The sequence below is a fragment of the Malus sylvestris genome, chromosome 11 (assembly GCF_916048215.2).
Source record: "Malus sylvestris chromosome 11, drMalSylv7.2, whole genome shotgun sequence".
NCBI classification, from domain to species: Eukaryota; Viridiplantae; Streptophyta; class Magnoliopsida; order Rosales; family Rosaceae; genus Malus; species Malus sylvestris.
Window position 1 is genome coordinate 11238457 of NC_062270.1, and position 24038 is coordinate 11262494.

Consider the following 24038-nt stretch of genomic DNA (forward strand, 5'->3'; position numbering starts at 1 on the left):
ATCCCTCAACCCTTTTATATTATTTTTCCATTTACGGTTTGACGCCCGCAAATGAAAAAACTTCGTATTTATATCCCCTTCCTGTAACCACTGGACACGCGACCATTGTATCCAATACGTCTTCTCCCTTCCTAGAACTGAGTCAAGTCGACCTATCAATTCACCCATTGCTTCATAAACTTCGGCTGAATGTGGGTGTTCAAACAACACCCCTAACTTATCCTGAACCTTCGCAATCTCAACCTTCGTGGATCCAAAAACCTCATTCTGCCATGCGAGCAAAGCACAACGGTTAAACCGTATCTTTTCACACACTTGGAAGAGAGGAAGTCCCACCACCGGTTTACTCCATGTCGAGATAATAATCCCTTCACAACTATCATTTTGAAGCCACATCTCCTCAAATCGAACCTTTTACTCTTCCTCCTACTAGACGACTCAACCGAACTCTGAATCTCCACCATAATAGGGAGATGATCCGACTTGGAAGGGCTGAGGTGGAAAACCTTTGTCATAGGAAACAAGTTAAGCCACGGTTGAGAAATGAAAACCTTGTCAAGTCTACATCTAACCTTATCCTCCTTATTATCTGTCCATGTATACGAGCTCTCCATAAACCCTAAGTCAATCAACTGACAAGCATGAACCGCCTCCCTGAACCCATCCATTTGACTTTCTCGATGTTGATTGCCACCCAATTGCTCCTCAGCACTAAGAATTTCATTGAAATCCCCTATACAAATCCACGACAAAGAACTTCGTTAACCCAAATTAGCAAGTAAGGACCATGATAAATGCCTATTCGTCGTGGCCGGATTTCCATAGAAACCTGTTAACCTCTACCTTTACTTCGACCCTTCTAACCTACATTCCATATCAATATGGTTCATCGAAGAAGATAAAATCCCAATCTCCACCTCATCCATCCATAACACCACTAACCCCGCTAACCTCTTATTACTCGATACTGCAAATGATTTGTCAAAACCTAAACTATGCTACTTCTGTATAATCACAATATCACTATATTTTGTCTTACATAAGAAGACAACCAGGGGACGATGATGTTGTATGAGCCCCAACAGGGCCTGAACTGCACGAGAATCCCTCAATCCTCAGCAGTTCCAACACAAAGCATTCATTGTGAACGGCGAGTGTGCTCGCTGTGGATATTAATCATATTGACCACGAGTATCACGCGTAATGGCTTAGTCTATTTACAACATGCAACTTTGCGCGTGGTTATTAATTACTATTTTACCACGGACTAAAATATGCTTGTGATAAAAAATTGTTATTCACCATGTGCTCACTATGCTAGGGGTAAATTTGTATTTTTCACAACGGATTCTTAATGCCCGTGATCAAATTGTCGTGGTAGATGATATGTTGTCTTGTAATGCCAGTGTGTGAGAGTTCAACCTTCTATTTTCAGTTCATTCAATCTAGTTTCTTCAACTTTTCCACACCCTAGCTGCAACCGATCCTAGTTGTGGCTACCATCTTCCACCGCAACAGCTTCGATGAGATTGGTTTCCTCGATATCTGAGTTTCGATCTAGAAGTTCCTCAGGTTAATCGATATAGTTTGTGAATTTATCGAGCTTAAGACGTCCATCTATAATTGACTTAACTCATTTGTGCTTATCAGTCTATTTTAATGTTGGATCAAATGGGACAATTTATAATAAAAAAATGCTAGAGAAATCAATGTATAAATTATTTTTGTAAACCACATACGGTTGATAATTATGCACTTTTTTTAATAGAAAAAATTTGTATTAATGGTCTTTCAATTTTAACTCAATTGGAATAATAGTTCATGGTTTATTCTATTAACACACCACATATTGTTGATTAAACCCCACATACTTAATACATCCCACATTTGCTTTTTCAATTAAAAATTATCTTAATACACCCCACATATTTTCTCATAATACCCTTACACCCCACATTCTTATACACCTAATATTTTCCACATACACCCCACATTTTCTATACACCCCCACATTCTTCATATCTTATAATACTCATTTTCAATTTTTATAATTAAATTGACTTAGGATTAAAACTCTAACATTCTCTAAAAAGATAAGTCTACAATCTGGTCTATTGAGCTTGAGTTTCATTGGATCATCACAATCAATCTCCTTTTCTCTGTCTCTTAAGCCTTTTGCTAACAAAAAAGGATTTTTGCTAAAAAAATGGCAACTAGGAGGAACCTAACAGAGCAAAAGTAAACCCTAGAAGATGAATAAGAACGGAAAAGGCATTGCTAGGTTGGCCTCCTATGAAATTGGGTAGTATGGAAAGCAAAAGCAGGCTTAAATAATTATCAATGTTGTTGAATAATTAAAACAATGACAAATATTAAATTTTACCTCATGTGAAGCTTTTGAAATATTGATATCGTGTTCCATTCATTAAATTTTTTTCTCAATCAACATGTTTATAGTTTTAATAGTTAGAATTTTATTCAACAATGGAGTGATAGTTGAAGAAGATAAAAAATACGTTAAAAGTAATTTGGATTGTATTTAGGAAGGGAAATTTTATTTGGACCCAATAAACCTATTTCTACACCTATTAAATTTTTGTTAAATTTTATATTCCAATTATGCCCTAAAGAAAAGATGAGTGTAGAAAGATAGTATCAACTGGGGAATGGGTGGGTCAAAATGGCCCAGAGAGCCACAATTGGCGGCTGGGTGGGTTGCCGGAATTCAGAAAAGGGATTGCCGGAGGGTGGAGAACTGAAAAGGTGAAACTGAAGAGAAGGCATGACCAATCCACGACGCAGATTGCGACAACCCGACGACGCAGCCGCTCTTGAAGGTTTGGCAACTTGACCACGGTGCTCGTGATGACCCACCCCTACCCCCACCCCCACTACGTTGCTCGCGACGATTCAACGACCCTGCTCCCAATATCCGACGAGAGAGGTACTAGTAACCATGGCAACTGATGGGTTATGAATCTTGTGCTATTCTGGACTTGCATCCAAAATAGAAATCCTGTGCATGATAAGTTGTAGGGAATGGGTGGGTCGAAATGGCCCTAAGAGCCACAATTAGCTCTCTCTACTCTCTGAGCAATATTGTCTTCTCAAAACAAAATGATGCTCTTACTGAACACACGCTCTGCCTTTGAATTTTCCACAAAACGAAAGCTTTTTGCTTTTCTCCCCAAAACAAGAAAAGACATAATGATGTTGTCCCCTGTTATTTGCTCTTTTTCTATTTGGCCGAAAGTAGCTTTGGCCTTTTAGCCACTAGTTCAACATCATCGTCTTTCTTGTGGACAGGGGAGGAAATCACAGGGCCAACGAGCAGCCACGGCTAGAAAACAAGAATGGTGGAGGCAGTCCTAGGAGGAAGATGGGGATGTTCATGGAATTGGGCATGAAGAATTGAAAAACGACGAGATAAAGAGCATATCGGTGGTGACAGTTTCTGGAATGATGATCAGAATCAAGTCTGGTTGTTGTCAGGGTAGGTGGTTGGGTGGGTTGACGTGTTTGTGTAATTTTTTTTAAGTATGTAAATTTTGTATTTGAAGGTAAAATGGTAAGTTTGTGGGACAAAATTTTTAAGTTGGGTGTGGAAAGAGAATTAATGGGTTTAAATAAAATTTCCCATTTAGAAATTTCTTATTTTCTTTAAACCTCATAAGATGGAAATTGTCATTGCATAATAGGTTACATAAGACACTTAATATTAAATTTTAATGTGGGATATTAATAAAAAAAACCTAGTTCATCAACTAAAAATTCATGACAATTGGTCCTTTAACTCATCAAAACATGCAACTATGGTCATTATCGACAACTTAGTCAGAATTCCATCAAAATGAGTTATGTTGGAAGGAACGATGTTACAATTGGGTTATGGTTGAAGGATCATTGCTTCAATTGGGTTAAAGTTGAAACATTATTTATCTAATTGGGTTAAAGTTGAAAGAGTATTGATCCAATTTTTCTCATTTTGTTTTCCATATTTGCCCCTCTATTCAGCCTCACGTGTGTGGCACGTGACTCATTTTGAATGAAGTTTTAACGGAATTGATGAAAATGATCATAATTGCACGTTTTGAAAAGTTAAGGGACCAATTATCATAGATTTTTAGTTGAAGAACTATTACTCTAATTAGGTTAAAATTGAGGGACGATCACTACAGTTCTTTTTTAAGAAAGTTTTAACGAAACACTCCTAGGGGGCGTTTGTTGTACCGGACTGTCTTGGACTGGACTAACTGCAGAGACTAAGCTGGACTGGCTTAGACTAGACTAACCTGGACTAGTTTAGTGAAGCGTTTGTTGCAGTATCGGACTAAGAATCAGGTAATTAACAAACTATACTATTATATTATTTAATACATATTATAATATATTTTTTTATTATTGATTTAACATTTTTCTTTTTTTCTTTTCTTAAAAACTTCTCACCCTCTTTCTCCCTCTCTGTCTCTATATCTCTCTTCGTCCCCAAACTTGTTTTCTCCATCAAAATTGTTTGCAGAGATGGCTGGAGCAAAGGATTGTCATTGCAAGTCTACAACAATGTTTCATAACTCTGTTACTGCGCTGTCAATCATTTCAAGAATTCAATAACAAGCTAGCAACGAAAGATGTTATATTTCTCTATTCAATTAGCCAGATTCGAAGTGAGAACTTTATGCCAAGCTATTAGAACTTTGATCATCTGTGCTATATGGGCAACAGTTATTAAATTTTTTTTCCTTTCAATTTTGGTGGTTGGAGTTTGAGATTAGGCGATGGGTGTGTCCGCGCGGTTGTGAGCTGCAGTTGTCCCCCTGGCTCGGGCCACGGACGAGCAAGTGTCGCCGACTGCATGGCCACGGTGACAGTGCCGTAGAAGAAAGAATGGAAAGCCCAGGGAATGGAAGTCAGGATTTAGCAAGGGGAAGCTCGGGGTCTTGCTGTCGGCCTCGTCTTCATTTTAGTCCCACTTAATACCTTGCAAAAGCTCGGGACTCATTAACGAGGTTTAGCGAAGTGGAGACCACCTCCTAGTCGAGGCGAGTCTCATTTACTTTAGTCCAGGCCCTTACCAAACGTAGGATTATAATTCTACTTAAGCCAATCCAAGCCAGTCCCACTTAAGCAGGTGTAACAAACGCCCCCCTAGTTCCTAGTACTAGTAGTGTTCATTTTTAACAAAAATATCATTTTTATCTTTTCGATTGAAACTCAATAGTTGAAAAGTTTTCCTTTTGAATAACCGCCACTCACAATATTGTGTATCGCGGAACACCGAAACTCATTGCGCCTCTCCCCTGAACCCGGTCGCTGCTACCTAGTTCCAAGGATTTTACACCAAAACCTCAGAGCAGCCCAGGTACGGACACGCCGCAAACTCCAGAAGTTGTCTCTCTTCCACTTGGCGGCTCATCAGCCACATCCGCATTCGTTCTCTGGGAAACTCTCTCTCTCTCTCTCATATAAATATAGAAGCGTAGTGGTGGCACGTCCAGAGTAGCAATTATATGTGGGCGTCGCAGAGAATCATCTATGCTCTCGCTCTCGCTCCTCCCCTCTCGTCTTCGTCAGCCTTCGTTTCCGGAATTTTCCTCTTCCTCCGGTCCTCCTCTCCTTCCTCCGCCCATCCTCGCTTTCTCCCTCCCTCGCTTTCTCTCTCCTCTTCCATCTCGCTCCCCCATTCCAGCATGCCTTACAACCAGGTACCAATTTTATCTTATTTTAATTTGACTTTTCATTTTTACGCTGTTTTTGTATGGTTCGGCGATCATTTTCTGTTTTTTTTTTTTTGGAGCTCGTTTACTTTGAATGTGATTATAAATTGATTGGTGGCGGTTTCGGTTTGTTGATCGTCGTCTGAGTAATTTTCTTGGCCGAAACGTTTTGTTGCGGGTCGGTTAATTGCGATTTGTGAATTCAATTTTTATGTTAATTTTGAATTTCGAACCGTGTTGTTATGCACTACATTTGTAAACGTTTGGCGGAGATTGCTTATTATTGCTGAGGAAGTTGATCGTCTGCTAACTATGGTTGAATTGGATGAATTTAGCTTCATAATTCGGGGTGGTATTTCGGGACTGTATGGTTGTTTCTGTAATGTGATATTAATTTCAGCGAAAACTTGGTTCGGCCCATATAAATAATTGGTATTCTTCTGTAGTAGTAGGAAAATTATAGCAGTATTATACTTTGCGCGGGAGTGATTGTATATATCTTAATGCGGTTCTGGTCCCGGTTTAGGAGTTGTAATGACATTGCCTCCTGATAAAGTGAAGAGCCTCACGGCCTATGTACATTGTGGTGAAGACTCTGGTTGTTTTTACTTTAGTTGAACATTGCCTTGCTTGAGTGTATGATTGAGATGTTTGGTTTACTTTGCAGCAAAGGGGTGGGCGTACAGAACAAAAGTGGACACAAAAGCAAAAGACTGACAGCCCGTCCATGTCCACTGGGGATTCTTCAGCAGCTGTCACTAACAGAGTTGGTGAGTTGAGTCTTACTGGAAGCAATGGGCAGGCCAATGCTTCAGTTGAACCCACACAGTTTGGGAAGTTCCAATTGGCAAATCAGGGTCCAGTTCAAGGGCAGAAAGGAATTTGGATGCCTAAATCATATGTGACAGTGAGCGGAGCTAAGGCGGTAGAAGTTGAAGCAAATGTTGATGAAAGTACAGTTGGAACCCAAGGAAATGGAGCTGGACAAGCAGCAGCTCAAAAAACCAGAGTTGGTTTAAGTAAGCTGTTCAATGGTAATCTGTTGGAAAATTTTACTGTGGACAACTCCACTTATGCTCAGGTGCAAATACGAGCTACTTTCTATCCCAAATTTGAAAATGAGAAGACAGATGGGGAGGTATATTTCTCTTCATGAGTTTCCAATTTCAAATATATTTATCCATTTGTGTCTCTTGTATGGGAATTACCAACATCAATAGCGTTATGCGGGTTTTTTCTCCAACAACTAGCATGTGCTTGCGTCACTGGATTATGTTATATAGCCAAGGAAAACAAATAGAAATGTGCTCATATTTTATAGAATAGTGATGTGATTAAATGGCTACTTGCCTTTAGATAATGATGAGATTGTTTATTTCTTCTTGGATCTTATCTGAATACTTGTCTGATGATTATTTCTATATTCAGATTAGGACAAGGATGATAGAGATGGTATCTAACGGCTTGGCTACCTTGGAGGTAAGGGTGTTTTATGAGCTATTGAATTGCTTCCTTGCTGCATGGACATTTTATCTGTTGGCTTTCATGTTAGCAATCATTCTTACTCTCTCGTAAGTGTTGGGGAGCCTCCAGTTGCTTATGCTTGCTTAGATTTACAGTTTTCTGGTTGATTCAATTTTGTTGTTATTTTACTAAATTAATCTTCATATGAAGAATTTATTTATAATGAAACTTTTTGCAGGTTTCACTTAAACACTCAGGGTCTCTTTTTATGTACGCCGGTAATAAGGGTGGGGCATATGCCAAAAACAGCTTTGGGAATATGTATGCACAAGACGACCATTTCTTCCCATCCTTTTTATATGTTTTTTAATTGTTCAATTCACTCAATGAACGAAAAGATCAATGGAGTCAGTCGTGTTAAATATCTTGTAGTTTCTTTGTTAACCTCATGTCTTGAAGGGCATGATGTGTGCAGTGCACAAGCAAAAAGGATATTGTATTCCTTAGAATACTGTTCGTAATTTGTACAATACACGAATTTCTTAACTGTCAACTTTTATTAAGTAAATTTGTTTTATTGCTTATGTCATCATTAATTGGAATACTTAAATGAATCTGATTATAGAGCAAGTTCTGGAACCATTTTGGGAGAACAAATCTGATCGAGGGAAAGATTTGATTGAAACTTTATGTGTTGCATGTTTCCACTATATCTGCATTTTTGGAACCAGTGCTTGACACTTAATGTGTTGGATGTTTCCACTATATCACTAATTGGAATACTCAAATGAATCTGATTACAGAGCAAGTTCTGGAACCATTTTGGAGAAAAAATCTGATCGAGGAAAACATTTGCTTGAAACTTAATGTGTTGAATGTTTCCACTATGTCTGCATTTCTTCCTTGTTTTGTACTTATTTATAGAGAGGTTAGTCGTGGTTTGCTGAATATTCTATTTCTACTACAGATATACGGCTGTAGGTGTATTTGTTCTTGGACGGATGTTTCGGGAGGCATGGGGACGTGAAGCACCAAAAATGCAAGAAGAGTTTAATGATTTCCTTGAGGTATGCTATTCACATGAGAAACCTGAACATAAAGAAAACTGATCTTCATTAATAGCTATAAATTTCTTCCCTTCTGTACTTGTTTAGTCAAATCTAAGGTTGACTGTGATAGTTCTTAAAAACAAAAAAATTTATTCTCGAGAGAGGCTAACTATTCTGATCAAAGTATTGGTTTTTGGCTGAATTTAGATTTCAGCCTTTTCTAAATTTGTTTATTTAATAACTTAGTCACCAGTGGTTATGCTTGAATAAATCTTCTTACTCCCTTCCCCTAATTTTTCTGTTGGTCACTATTTCAGAGGAATCGTATGTGCATATCAATGGAACTTGTAACTGCTGTTCTAGGAGACCATGGACAACGCCCGAAAGAAGATTTTGGTACTGAGTTATTATTTTATAATTCATTTTCCTGTGGATTGTGTTAAAGTACTCTGTAAAGTCAGATGCATAGTGTCTCTCCCCTGGCTTTTCCTGTGCGTCATATATTATTAATGCCCATTTTAATTATATTAAAATTTGACTCTAAACTTCTTTGTCTTTTAGGAGAATTTTGTTGTTTATAGTTTCTTGAATTTCCAGAATAAGGAACCATGATTGTAGTGATTGCACTTGTCATCGCTTGTATTTGATTCAAGTGATGGGTAAGCCTTTTCTCAATATTCCCAAAAAGATTTTCAAGCTCATGTGATTTTTTTTTTTATTAAACAGCTGTAGTGACGGCAGTCACAGATTTGGGCAATGGAAAGCCAAAGTTCTACTCAACCCCTGAGATAATTGCTTTCTGTAGAAAATGGCGCCTACCAACAAATCATGTATGGCTGTTCTCAACAAGGTGACAACCAGTAATTTCCATGTCACATGAATGGTTATGGTCATGGCAGTTATGTTTTCTAGTCATACTAAGTTTGAAAGATAATAACTTCCTTGCTTTCAGTCTAGGCAGTTAACTTGATAATAAAGTTAGTACAATCTTCGGGTATTTCAAAGGAGCAGTTGCGTGAGGACAGTTGATTTGTTATAGTTATTGCAATATTTTCATTAATGAAGTCCTGATGAATCTTTTTCTTTATGTATTACTAAAGGAAATCAGTGACATCATTTTTTGCTGCCTTTGATGCACTCTGCGAAGAAGGAACTGCAACACCTGTATGCATGGCTCTTAATGAAGTTGCAGATATATCTATACCAGGTAAACTCTTCAGCGAATTTGCTTTAATTTTGATTCCCACTTCTAGTGATGCCTGTTAGCTTATCTCTTCATAAGTATTGCCTGTTAAACAACCTTTGTAGGATAAAGGGAAAAATGGAGACCAAAGTTATAGAAGCATTGTGTTTATAGTATATTGCAACACTAAAGCTATGTCAATCACTTGAAAAAGAGGCTTTTGAACAAAATTATTCGGAACATGGATACTGTTGATAAATTTGGAATAAAATGGGTATTGATGATTGTGTATCCGAAGGGAGAACATGTTAATGAGATTTTCCATTTTCCTTTGTTGCTTGTTTTTATTAGGGAGAATGACAAGTCATCCATTTCAGTTACTGGAAAATAGTTAGTTATATCTAAATGTGCTTAGCTGTGCTAATGATTGTAATTAGTTAGGGCTGTTATAAGGTTAGGCAGTTAAGGGGTATTGTTGTAAATAGCCAAAGGCTATATATATACATCACCACAGTGTACAATTGTTCAGTTAAGTCAATACAATAAGAAAACTTACAGAGGAAGTTTTCTGTTTCTATATGGTATCACGCCATTTTGCTTAACAGCATTGATTCCTTCTTCCGCTCAAATCGATCAATCAATCGATCGATCGATTCTTGCTCGATTCCTCCTTCTTCTCAAATTCTTCTTCTTCGATCTTTCTTTCTCTCGTGATTTCTGCAAGATATGGTGGCGCAATCCTCTTCGACACCGCCTAAATCGTCTTCTCCGTCGATCCAAAACCCTAATTTCTCTGGTAATCCAAGTCCTCTGAGTTCCTACACCTCTCTTACAATTCATAACATCGGCAGCATGGTGCCGATTAAGCTGAAAAGATCAAACTACCTGCCATGGCGTGCATTGTTTGGCCCAATCCTCAGGCGATACTAGCTTCTTGGAATTATTGATGGAACTGAAGCATGTCCATTGCCATTCCTGCCTGATCGCAGCATCAACCCTGCATTTGAGGAATGGTATGAAAAAGATCAAAATCTTTTGATCTGGTTTAATTCCACACTTTCTGAGGAAATCATTCCTTTCACGATTGGGGTTTCCTCTTCTCGTGAACTCTGGGTCAAGCTTGAGTAGAGATTTGGTGGAATTTCAGAGGCTCACATTCATCAATTGCGGTCACGTCTTCAATCGGTTAAGAAAGGATCTCACTCTATCTCTGAATATCTTAAAGAAATTAAGGAGATCTCTGATTCCTTGCAAGTTGCTGGTGCCTCTGTCTTTGATCGAGATCTCATTGCGGCCACTCTTCATGGCTTGCCTGATGAATTTGAGTCGTTCATAGACTCAATTATGCTTCGATTGTCCTTTACATCTCTTGATGAGCTCCATGGTCTTCTTCTCACTAAGGAATTCTCTATGGCTCGATGCAAAAATGTTAGTTCCTCTTCTGCAACTGAGCCTTTTCAAGCTTTCTCGATGCAATCTCAACCCCCTCTATTACCCACTCCGTCCGTGTTTGCTGCTCAGCACCAACTCCAATCATGGCACCAACCAAAACTCACAATCGTGGCAAAAATAATCGGGGCAATTCCTTCTCTCATAGAGGCAATCGTAATTTCCATAACAACCGTGGTCATTACTCCAACACTCGTGGCAATCGCAGTTATCAAAGCCCTCGTCCAGCTCAAGGTTCTTCCACTTTCAAAGTCCCTTGTCAAATCTATGGATCTACCAGTCATGAGGCTATTGACTGCTGTGATCGCATGAATCCAGACAATTGTGGTCGGATTCCTCCAGCCAAACTTGCTGCTATATATGTCAATCACTCTGCCAAACCATCTCCATCTTGGTTGATTGACTCGGGTGCCACCTCTCACATTACCAATGATGTTGCCAATATTTCTTCTCCTACTCCCTATACCGGCGAGGACAAAGTGTATATTGGTGATGGTAAAGGACTTTCTATTCATCATATTGGTTCATCATTCTTAAATACTCCTCATAATTCTTTTCAGCTCCACAATGTTTTACATGTTCCACACATGAAACATAATCTCTTGTCTGCCTATCAGTTTCTTAAGGATAATAATTGTTCATTAACCCTTGAGCCTTATGGATCTACTGTCAAGGATCGTATTTCGGGGAAGATGCTTTTGCGGGGACCGGTTAGAGATGGATTCTATCATCTTCAAGCCTCAAGTACTTCTTCAATTTCTTCACCTACAGCTTTGCTCAATATTAAAGCTCCTATTCAAGTTTGGCATCGGCGCTTGGGTCATCCTTCCTCCTCTATTCTTCGAAGGGTAATTTCTAATCATCCACTGGCATTACAAGGCAAGTCCATTGTTGATTTCTTCTACTCAGATTGTGCACTTGCAAAGAATCATAAGCTGCCCTTTGGAGTAACTTCTTCAAAAACAACTCAAAGTCTTCAACTTTTGTACTGTGATTTGTGGGGTCCGGCATCTGTTGTTTCAAATAGTGGTTTCAAGTACTATTTGCTTCTTGTTGATGACTTTAGCAAATATAGCTGGTTCTTTCCTTTGAAGTCCAAGTCCGATGTATTTTCTACATTTGTGGCATGTTTACGTAAGGGTAATCGGAATAAAGAAAGGGAATTGAATTTCGATTACGGAGTATTTCGGTGTTTACTAAATATTAAGGAATCAAAAAAGTGGTGGAGCCCACACGAAACAAGGAATCCAATTTCTGAAATTGGAGGAACCGGATTCCCTAGTTTTGTGAGGTATTTGAATTCCCTGAGGATAAGGGAATCGGGAATGCATCTTTTATTCCAATAATGCCCTCACTTGTTTCTTATTATTCCAACATTGCCCTTCATTTGACACTCATTATGTCATTTTTAATAAATAAATAAAACCTATTTATATATTTTTATATAGATAATTTTATTATATAAATTTAATTAAGAATTTAATTTAATTAATTAGTATGAAAATAATTTATTTATGTAAGGGCAATTTAGTCATCAATTTAGTTTTCATTCCGATTGAAGTGAATTAGTCAACAACTTATATGAACTCAACATCATTCTTGCCATCTTTTAATAAATAAATAAAACCTATTTATACATGCTTATGTAGATGAATTTTATTATATAAATTTAATTAAGAATTTAATTTAATTAATTAGTATGAAAATAATTTATTTATGTAAGGGCAATATAGTAATCAACCTAGTTTTCATTCCGATTGAAATGAATTAGTAAACAACTTGTATGGATTCAACATCATTCCTACTCCGATTCCTGATAGTTTTAGTAAACAACTTCAACAAGAATCAGATTCTGATTCCACCTCATTTCAATTCCTCCTCAATCCAATTCCCCCTCAATTCAATTTCTCTCAATTTGATTACGGATTAGTAAACGCGCCATTGTTGCCTTCAAATCTTATGTAGAAAATTTACTTGGCAATAAAATCAAAGTTCTCCGTTCAGATTCAGGGGGTGAGTTCATTAGCACATCGTTTGCATCCTTTCTCAGACAACATGGCATTTTTCATCAATTTAGTTGTCCCCATACACCTGAACAAAACGGTTGTGCTGAGAGAAAGCACAGGCACCTTGTTGAGACAGCTCGTACTTTGCTAGTTGCTTCTCATGTTCCTCCTGCTTTCTGGGTTGAAGCTTTCTCCACTGCCATGTATCTCATTAATCGGCTTCCTATCTCTAGTGTTTCCAAGTCACCATGGGAACTTTTATTTCACCAACCTCCGGATTACTCCAAACTCAAGGTGTTTGGTTGCCAATGCTTCCCTTGGCTCAAACCCTATGTTCACAGCAAATTGGATGCCAAGAGTAAATGTTGCATATTTCTGGGATATAGCCTACAACATAAAGGCTATCGGTGTCTTGATCCCATTACAAATAGAATTTACACCTCCAGGCATGTTATCTTTGATGAAACTACCTATCCATTTCAGTCATTTCAACCTCCTGATTCTAATCAAGCTGCAGCATCTCCAGCAGGCTCTTCATCTCTGGATCTTCATTTTGATACCTATATTCCCAATAGTTCTGCACCTGTCTCCCATCCTCCAAGTTCAGCCTCTCCTAGTACCTCAGTACCTATCTCTTCTAGTTCTGTTTCTGTTTCAGAACCCTCACCTTTGCCACATAGTATGACAAGTCATCCTCCTGTCACCATTAATTCTCATCCCATGATTACAAGATCCAAGGCTGGCATATGTAAATCTAAGTCTCAGGCTTATGCAGCAACCAAATATCCTCTTCCTGTTGATCTTGACTATGTTCTCAATACTTACTTACAAGCTTCTAAGCATGCTCACTGGTGAGCAGCCATGCAAGATGAATACAATGCCTTGATCTCTACTGGTACTTGGTCACTAGTCCCCTCTCATCCTTCTCAAAATTTAGTTGGCTGTAAGTGGGTGTTTCGAGTTAAGAAAAAGGCTGATGGTACTATTGATAGGTACAAAGCTCGCCTTGTAGCAAAGGGTTTTCATCAACAAGAGGGTATTGATTTTCAAGAGACCTTTAGTCCAGTTGCAAAGCCGGTTACAATTCGCATTCTCCTCACTCTTGCTGTCCGATATAATTGGTTTCTTAATCAGTTGGATATAAGCAATGCTTTTCTTCATGGAGACTTAAAGGAGGATGTATACATGCAACAACCTCCTGGATTTGTTGATCCTACTTCTCCTAGTCATGTTTGCAAGTTGAGCAAATCACTATATGGACTAAAACAAGCCCCCCGAGCCTGGTTTGACAAACTCTATCAAGCCCTTCATTCTCTTGGATTCCATCAATCATCCGCTGATGCATCCTTGTTTGTTCTCAATGGTCCTCATTTGGTTATTGTCCTAGTATATGTTGATGACATTCTTGTGACTGGTCCAAATTCTCACATCTGACAACAGTTTATTAACCAACTCAGTTCTCAGTTTCCAGTAAAGGATCTTGGTCCTTTACACTACTTCTTGGGCTTAGAAGTGCACCGATCTTCACAGGGTATTTTTCTCCACCAAACCAAATACTTACTTGATCTTCTCAAGAAAACAAACATGGAGGGTGCAAAACCATGCTGCACACCTCTTAGTTCCATGAAACTTAATCACAGTGGGCCTCTCTTGTCCAATCCCACTGAATATCGTTCTATTGTAGGAGGTTTACAATATCTAACTTGGACTAGACTGGATCTTGCCTTTGCTGTGAACCAGATCTGCCAAGTCATGCATGCTCCTAGGGAACAACATCTTCAGGCTGCTAAAAGAGTTCTCAGGTTTCTTAAAGGCTCTATTTCCCATGGTCTATGGTTCACAAAGGGTCCTGTCCATCTTTCAGCCTACTCTGATGCTGATTGAGCCAGGTGTACGTTTGATAGACGTTCTATAAGTGGATACTGTGTGTTCTTAGGCTCCAATCTCATTAGTTGGAGTGCCAAGAAACAAAGTACAGTGGCATTCTCTACAGAAGCTGAATATCGCTCCTTAGCTCACACAGCTGCAGAAATCACTTGGGTTTGCAAAATTCTTAGAGATCTTCACTTCTCTCTACCTACACTGCCTACTCTTTGGTGTGACATCATCTCCACAATCTCCCTGGCATCTAATCCTGTCTTTCATGCTTGCACTAAGCATGTTGAGATAGACTACCACTATATTCGAGAATTGGTTATGGCTAATCTTCTTAAAGTACAGTTCGTGTGCAGTGAAGATCAATTGGCTGATCTCCACACCAAGTCACTATCTAAAAGTCGATTCACCTATCTGTGCTCCAAGCTTCCAATTGGAATTTGTTCTGATTCCCCTTCTAGCTTGAGGGGGTGTATTAGGGAGAATGACAAGTCATCCATTTTAGTTACTGTAAAATAGTTAGTTATATCTAAATGTGCTTGGCTGTGCTAATGATTGTAATTAGTTAGGGCTGTTATAAGGTTAGGCAGTTAAGGGGTATTGTTGTAAATAGCCAAAGGCTATATATATACATCACCACAGTGTACAATTGTTCAGTTAAGTCAATACAATAAGAAAACTTACAGAGGAAGTTTTCTGTATCTATAGTTTTGTGTTATCCCCAGTTGGACACTGGTTTCAAGAGGTATTTGTGATGTTTGGAACTCGATTGTAAATCTTTTTGCAGGTTCAAAAGATCATGTAAACGAGCAGGGTGAAATCTTAGAGGGCATTGTTGCTCGTATTGTAAGCCAGGAAAGCTCAGAACATGTGGAAAAAGTCTTGAAAGATTTCCCTCCTCCACCAATGGATGGAGGTATGATGTTACCTTCTTTGTCTATTTTTTTGGGGGGGCATTATAGGTCACTTCAACCTGGAGTTTTTTGTGGGTGTGTTGCTCTTCCGATTCAGCCACAACATTCACTTGAAACTTATTAAACTCTTTTCTCTCTTTCCCTTTTTGGTACCTAAATTAATTTTTTCTGTTAACAAAAAGTAAAACGATAGGTTGAAATTGTTGTTGCATGTTAATTTGTTTCCATTTATCTCCCAAATATATTCCGTTACATTTAATAATGCAAACAATTTTTTGCTTTGCGCTGATCCCATAAGTTCATACTTGATTGGTCTTAACAATCCATTCAAAAAGTTCTTCCTACTATCCTCTTGAAGATAAATTTGTTGACCCATGGGAATGCTAGTCAATTTTGAAGCTTCCTTTTCATTGTTTAGAACATCACTGGGTTTGCTCTATGTTTCAGCTGGTCTTGATTTGGGACCGAGCGCAAGAGATATTTGTGCTGCAAATAGGTCGAGTGAAAAGCAGGTAATAGTTATTGTTTGGATATGAGATTTCTATTGCTTTGATGTTATCAACAATATTAGAATTTAGATATACTATTTTTAAATATTTTTTCTGAAATCCTCATGCAGCAAATAAAAGCGCTTCTTGAGGGTGTTGGCTCCTCTTTTTGCCCTGACCATTCGGACTGGTTTGGAGTTGGAGCTGGTGATGACCATTCCAGAAACGCAGATAAATCTGTGCTATCAAAACTTTTGCAATCTCATCCTGCAGATTTTTCTACCACCAAATTGCAGGTCATTCTAGTCTTCATTTCAATCTTCTTGAGATAATAGCATCACCGCAATTTTACAGATGAAATCCAGTCAATCTTCGACCATTAAAAAAATTATATATCCAGTCAATCTTAAATGCTTGCATCTCTGTCCACATATTCTTTTAATGGTTTACTCATACAATCCACAGTGAACTGTTAGTTTTGATCTACAATTATCCCTTTGTAAATAATATTTTATTTATTGAATCAGGAAATGATTCGGTTAATGAAAGAAAAGCGTTTTCCTGCTGCCTTTAAATGTTACCATGACTACCACAAAATTGATTCCATATCAAATGACAACCTTTTCTATAAAATGGTCATCCATGTGCATAGTGACTCCGCATTTAGGCGTTACCAGAAAGAGATGAGGTATTTTTCAAATTCACTCTCTAATCTCTATTATGTTATTTTGAGTTTTCTTTTTGAATGCTAGACTTTTGTTTATATTTTTATTCTCCTTACTTTATTTTTTTACATGTCTTGGGTTCATTGAGGATACTTTTTGGTGCATTTCAGGTCTAAGCCAGGACTGTGGCCTTTATATCGAGGTAAAAAAAAAACCCTTGCTGAGTGAAAAAATTCACGCTTATAACCAGTTAATATTTATTTCTGTACTGGACAATGGACATGTTTTATAGATTGTCTACTCAATAATCGTCGTTGAAAGTATGCACATTGGACATAGGGTTTTGGCTCTTATTTTGTTTAACCTTTCCATGATTTTATTTTATATTTTTGGTGTTATCTTGGTACAAGTGAAGTATAAGTCTGGTTAGACTGAAGGTCGAGAAACAATCTCTCACTGCTTTTTTCTTAACTATAAGCCCCCATAACATTCGGTGAACCTTTCTACAATGCATGTGTCTTTTAATGAATGATGCAAGCATATATCACACCTTGGAAGAATAGGTTTGCCTTATATTTTGTTTTGCTTACTTGAGTCGTTTATTCAGTGCTGAATCTGATACACTTAATATTATGTAGGTTTTTTTGTTGACATTAATTTATTCAAGGCAAGCAAGGAGAGAGCTGCTGAGATAGCAAAAGGCAAAAGCAGCATTGTGGAAGATGGGAACAATGGTATGCCTGGAAAATATGGATTGGCTGATGAAGATGCAAACTTAATGATAAAACTGAAATTTCTTACATACAAGGTATGTAGTCCTGTCCTAGTAGAAAAGTATGTATTCATAAAATTCCCTCAAGGAAGCAAAAATAGTATGGTGATTGTTCTCTTTTCCCTGTCAAATTTTATTAGAAAAATACTTTTCACCATATAAGGCTGATAAATAGACCTTTCTTTTGTTTGAAAATGGCTATGAAGGTGGTACATTATTATAATAATAGTATCTAATCAAGATTATATCCTCTGGATTAGCAAGGTTAAATCAAATGGATAGCAGCTAAAATATTTTACTGACAATAATGAATTCTTATATAAATTCTGTATGGCGACTGAAGCAACACAGTGCAACTAGTGTGTTCTTTATGGAAGGGATTAAGGTGAATGAAAATACTAGTAGGCCAGCTATGTTTTAATATGGTATATGGTGGATGTAAAGTATTAAATAAGAAAATGGAAGTGGCACAAACGAACTGTTGAATCGAAGTACCAATTGTCTACTGGATCTTGTAACTCACTGTTTTGTTTTCAAATTGTTTCTTCTTTTCCTTTGTTGGATATAGAAAAATTCTAAAAAACAAGTGCTGCACCATTCTTTCCAGACTGAAATAGATAGAAGGTTAGGTAGCTTGGGTAGAGTGTTTTGTAGTTTTTAATGGTCGAAAGAACTCATGCATGGTGGTGGTGTGTCAGAGTATGAATAATTTGTTCACTCATATCATATACTAACAACTTAAGCTTCCCAACAGTTATCATATTGGTACTACATCTCTTGATTTCTTCATTTTCTCTATGAACATATTACTTAATCATTCGATTTACTTTTGATGTAATGTGTACCAATCAATGTTCGAATCATCATACAAGGGTTCAAAGAATTAAATATTGATTCTGCTTATCTTTCACTGCAGCTGCGAACCTTTTTGATTCGCAATGGTTTGTCAATTCTGTTTAAAGAAGGTACAGCTGCTTACAAGACCTATTACGAGCGGTGAGGTTCTCAGGTTATCTTACGTTTTATGTCTTAAAATGAGTATATTTTAGTCACTAGTCACCGTTATTTATCACACGTATATTAAGATGTTACATAAGTTTTTTTTTTGGTTGGAAAAGATGTTACTTAAGTGGAGACATGAGCAATATGGTGTTATAAACTAGTGTGGTTGTTATTTATTGCAGTGAAAGAGACTCCATAGTGCTTTTCTTATTCTTTAGCATGCTAGTACCACAAAATCTTGTTTTTTTAACCATTTATACTTTGCGTCTGTCATTACAGGCAAATGAAAATATGGAATACTTCAGAACCAAAGAAGAGGGAACTCAGAAAGATGCTTGATGAATGGTGATTTGTGTAACACTACTCTGTTATTTTCTTTGCTTATGACTTTTGTGATTATCTCTTCTTACCTGGTAGAATTTTGTTCCTTCATGTTCAGGGCTGTGTACATACGAAGGAAATGTGGAAACAAACCGCTTTCATCATCAGTTTACCTCAGTGAGGCTGAGCCTTTTCTTGAACAGTATGCAAAACGCAGTCCACAGAATCAGTCTCTCATTGGATCTGCTGGAAACTTTGTAAGGGCTGAAGATTTCCTGGCCATTGTTGAGGGAGGAAGAGATGAAGAGGGTGATCTTGAGAGGGAGCAGGAGGTTGCACCATCAAGCCCCAGTGCCTCAGGCAGGGACACTATCCCAAAGGCTGAGGGTCTGATTGTATTCTTTCCTGGTAAGAATTGTGTCAAATCAATGGAGTTTTGGAACGTTGGAAAGTTCTCATGAATGCAATAAACAACGTTTGAAAGATATCTCTTTGTATATACTTATACATCATGCAACTTTTTTGTTACTTGGGAAGCATCGTGTTCCATAGTTTTACATTTCGATATTTCTCTTTTTATACTTCTTTGGCAGTGTGCCCTTGTGCATCTGAATATCTCTTGATGGGTATTTGCTTTTATATTTACATATGGGTGTTTATAATTGCTTTTATATTTACATATGGGTGTTTATAATTGCTTTGACAGTGAATATGATTGGGTTCTTATATTTTTATTTATCACCTCTTTTGATAATGGTTTATGGGATTCAAAGCATATGTTCTATGCATTTCCTGATGTTTCTTTCTTGGCTTGAAATTTTCAGGACTACCTGGTTCTGCTAAGTCAGCATTATGCAAGGAACTACTTCAAGACCCAGGAAGAATGGGAGATGATCGACCAATTCAAAGCCTGATGGGTGACCTTATCAAAGGTAATTTTGTTGTTGAAGCACCCAGAAAAACAACTCTTGTGAACACTTCAAATCACATTTTTTTGACATTGGAGGTTTCGAGCAGTTTCTTCATCATGCACTCATAATATAGTTATCCTTCATCATCCTTCAACTAGCAGTTTCTATGTAAGAATCTGATCAGGTCATCCCAGCATATCATAGGTATCCTTGACCATGGTGCTGAATTTATGCAAAGGATTTACCTATGCAATATGATTGAGCTTCATGAGAAGTTCAAAATATCTAGAATTTGAGGACTTCTTCTCATTTATTGTTCATATCTTTATTACCTCCAATGAGAGTATTGTCCCACTTTGGGAAAGTGAAGCCTTGCACGGTAGTTCAAAAGATATTAGTACTCTCCACCCATCGCCAATTGGTTGAAGTTGGAATCAAACTCTATAAACATTGGAAGTTAAAAATACGTAGAATTTAACGGGCTTCTTCTCATTGTACTGTTCATACCTTCATATCGAAACTTCTGTATTCTTCAGAATAGATCCACTGGCATCCTATTGTCAAGATGCTTAATGAATTAGTACGTCAAAAGATTATTGGAGGACTTATTAACAGTAAGATTACTTGTTTATTGTATATAAACAGGAAAATATTGGCAGAAGGTTGCTGAAGAGCGCAAGAAAAAACCATATTCCATAATGCTTGCAGACAAGAATGCACCAAATGAAGAAGTATGGAGACAGGTAATTTTCTTTTGGGGTTCACTTCAAGGATTGTTCTACAATCTGTTCATGAGAATCCAGAAGTAGTGTTCCATGCAGACTGTGTGGAGGTTGATCCGTAGCCCAAGGTCCTAACCAAAACTTGTATTGCTTAGTGCTAGTCACTTTCTGTAGGACTAATAAGCAAAAGTGGATTGCTTTTAATCCCTAAATGGGGTGATGTTCCGGAAACAAACAATAAAACCCAAAAATGGTAACCCAAAGGAACTAAAAAGGACGTCTTGTCCAACAAGATTGATGGCTACTCGATTGAAAGGAATCATGAAAAAGATCTCCAGATATGAATGATTTTTTTTTTTTGGATAAACTGTTTATTAATTATCAAACCGAAACTGATTTGTGCTTATCATAATTACACTACCATTTTTCTCGTCTCTCTTTTGCAGATTGAACACATGTGCAACAGCACTAGGGCCTCCGCGGTTCCAGTCGTGCCTGATTCTGAAGGTTCTGTTGCTCCTGAGGCTGTTATTTGTTGTGTTCCAGTTCACTTTGTACTGTAGTTAAAGATGAATGGAATGTACTTCAGTAGTTTAGGAAATGATTTTGAGGCCATTGGATATGCTTTTACATTGTGATCTTTTAATTTGCAGGAACCGATTCAAATCCATTTTCTCTTGATGCATTAGCAATTTTCATGTTTCGGGTGCTTCAACGTGCTAATCATCCAGTATGCATTTTATTCTCTCATGTTCTTTTTCTTCATAGATCTGAGACACCTATATTTATTTGCATACTTACATGCTCTCAATTTCTGAAGGGAAACCTTGACAAGGAATCTCCAAATGCTGGCTATGTGCTGCTAATGTTCTATCACCTTTACGAGGGCAAGGCATGAATTATGTACTCTGGTCCATGCTCTATAGATGCACCTAATTTCATTACATTTTTCTGAATTTGTTATTGTCTAAATTTTTCAGAGTCGCCGAGAGTTTGATGGGGAATTAGTTGAGCGTTTTGGCTCACTTGTCAAGATGCCGTTGCTGAAGTCTGATAGGTAGTTTCTGTTTTCCTTGTTTTTTCCGAAAGAAAAGGGCCTGATACCTCTCGTATTGGTTGTTTTCTGTAATGCTCTCTATTATTTGATAATGATAAATATCAGGGGAAAACTGTTCATAGTAATTCAAATCATGCACCTGGCAAGGCAGGGGTTTTTGCTAGGAGCACTCTTTGCATGCCTTAATTTATGGGTGGGTGGATTGTATTTACTATATAGATTAAGGGGAATTCTCAGTTCATATGAGTAATCTCTAACGAAAAGTATTTAGTGACACACACGCACTCACGCGCACGCGCGCACACACACACACACACACACATACATACATACATATATATATACATACATATATACATACATACATACATATATATATATATATATATATATGTTTCCTTTTATTTTACTAATGAATTAAAAGATTGTGTTCACTGCCTTATAAGACTGTCTAAAAATTGTGTTATGGATAGAGGAAAAGATAATCCAATTGGTTTGTGTGGTTGATTCCATAACATATGAAAAGCATAGGATGAGGTATATTATTTCTTTGTATGAAGCTTATATCTTTCCTCTCTAGCCATGCAGTTACATTAACTTTATGGGGATTTGCTTGTGTAAAATGTGAAGTCTTTTATTTGTCCCCTCTTGCATTGCAATACACTAATGTCACCGGATTTATTTTGCATACCCAGGAATCCATTACCTGATCCCGTGAAGAATATTCTGGAGGAGGGAATAAATCTATACAAGCTTCACACCGCCAAACATGGAAGGTTAGCTGTTTGGACACTATAACATGAAATTAGATTTGACCACCACGGAGATACTTATTTCATTTTCATTTTCGTTTCCTACTTAATTGGAATTTCGATGAAGCTAAGCTTTTAGCTGTTTGCGTACAGCGTACCATAGTAGCAAGACAATTAGAATTTTCCTAGTCATTGTTTAACCTCTGTTGTGGCCGCTTTCATGTGGGAAAACCTTACCTCCTTGCATGTAAACCTGTACTCAGATTGGAGTCGACCAAGGGAACCTATGCAAAGGAGTGGGCTAAATGGGAGAAACAGTTGCGGGATATTTTATTTGGCAATGCTGAGTATCTGAATTCTGTTCAGGTCGGTATCATTTTTGCGTATTCTTTTTTACCTTCTGAGCCGTTGATTCCACATTTTCCAGTTCTATTATATTAAACGTCTCTGGAATTTACTTGATGAACCATTTACTTTTCAGATCACTAAATAAACTTTTTGTGCAATCTTAATGACCTCAGGTTCCTTTTGAGTCTGCTGTAAAGGAAGTGTCAGAACAGCTGAAAAAGGTCGCAAAAGGTGAGTACAAAACTCCAGATACTGGGAAGAGGAAGTTCGGCGCCATTGTCTTTGCTGCCGTTAGCCTGCCTGTTATGGAAGTCAGTGGTCTGCTTGATAGCGTAAGTTAATGTTCGCTTTCAATTATTTTTCCTAGTCTGATCACTTATTCAGTGAGATTATGATGACATATCTGTCTCGTGTTTCCTTTCTTTTTTTCTTTTCGTGCAGTTGGCTGTGAAACATAGTGAAGCCGAAGCTTTCCTCAAAGACAAGCATTTGGATAAACTTAACAAGGCTCATGTTACTCTTGCACACAAGAGAAGTCATGGTGTTACTGCCGTGGCTAGTTACGGAACCTTCCTTCACAAAACGGTCCCTGTGGATATAACTAAGCTTTTCTTCTCGGATAAAATGGCTGCATTTGGAGCCAGCCTTGGGTCTGTCGAAGGTGAAAGAGTAGTGTCTAAAAATGAGTGGCCGCATGTCACCTTATGGACTGCAGAAGGGGTTCCGGCCAAGGACGCCAACAACTTACCCCAATTGCATTCGGAGGGGAAAGCTACCTGCATTGCAATTGACCCACCTGCCACCATTGATGGCACGCTGGAATTTTACTGAGGTTTGATCGGCCAGGCCAGATTGAGCTCGGCATACGATTGGAGTGAAATTCATTTGACGATGCGGGTGTTCAATGAAGAGAGAACTTAACTGCTTAAGTGAAGGAGAAAATTTTGTATGCCATGAGGAAAAGGAAATTTTGTTGAGTTGATTTCTTTTCAGAGGTTTTGTATACATAAGGCAATTAAAATTTTAAAGTCTCTCAGTGTTGCTTCATCAGCCTTTACCAATTGAGGGGTGTTTAGCCGCGGTCGCATCGCTCGTATCTGTTTACACGATTCGGGATGATTGCACAGCTGCAACTCCTCCAAGTTTTATGACACTTGAAATGTTGACACTGCATTTTTTTACATTCTTCCCCTTGGTGGCGCTTCGGCTACTGTAGTAACTGTAATTACAATCAAACTCTTGGGAACTATCTAAGCAAAGTAAAATGCAGGAAACAATTTCGATGTTTATTTATGCCCCTTGATTCTTCTTCGACTTGTTCAAAAACCGAAGGGTGTGCGAAAATT

General features: G+C 37.9%; 1 protein-coding gene and 1 long non-coding RNA gene across 2 annotated transcripts; both read left to right on the forward strand.

The window, feature by feature from the left end:
- Positions 1-2651: 2651 nt before the first annotated feature.
- LOC126590913 (uncharacterized) lies at positions 2652-3647 on the forward strand. The gene is made up of 2 exons (XR_007612194.1): positions 2652-2944; positions 3307-3647. It is a non-coding gene; the product is annotated as an uncharacterized LOC126590913 (long non-coding RNA).
- Positions 3648-5250: 1603 nt separating this feature from the next.
- Positions 5251-23981, forward strand: LOC126589653 (tRNA ligase 1-like). The gene is made up of 27 exons (XM_050255019.1): positions 5251-5702; positions 6382-6852; positions 7143-7193; positions 7417-7499; positions 8146-8245; positions 8545-8623; positions 8954-9077; positions 9328-9434; positions 15528-15656; positions 16102-16166; positions 16274-16438; positions 16670-16830; positions 16978-17009; positions 17446-17615; positions 18496-18575; positions 18861-18926; positions 19021-19310; positions 19727-19834; positions 20459-20556; positions 20982-21042; positions 21189-21265; positions 21356-21427; positions 21516-21592; positions 22288-22368; positions 22608-22710; positions 22866-23024; positions 23134-23981. The coding sequence occupies exons 1-27, from the start codon at positions 5508-5510 to the stop codon at positions 23521-23523; spliced, it is 3594 nt and encodes a 1197-aa protein (XP_050110976.1). The 5' UTR covers positions 5251-5507; the 3' UTR covers positions 23524-23981.
- Positions 23982-24038: the final 57 nt, after the last annotated feature.

Excerpts from the sequence above, each read along its gene's own strand:
- LOC126589653 (XM_050255019.1), top strand. The coding sequence starts at position 5,508 with ATGTGGGCGTCGCAGAGAATCATCTATGCTCTCGCTCTCGCTCCTCCC. Across the intron at positions 6,853-7,142 it reads ATGAGAAGACAGATGGGGAG|ATTAGGACAAGGATGATAGA; the intron begins GTATATTTCTCT and ends TTCTATATTCAG. Across the intron at positions 21,428-21,515 it reads ATCACCTTTACGAGGGCAAG|AGTCGCCGAGAGTTTGATGG; the intron begins GCATGAATTATG and ends TAAATTTTTCAG.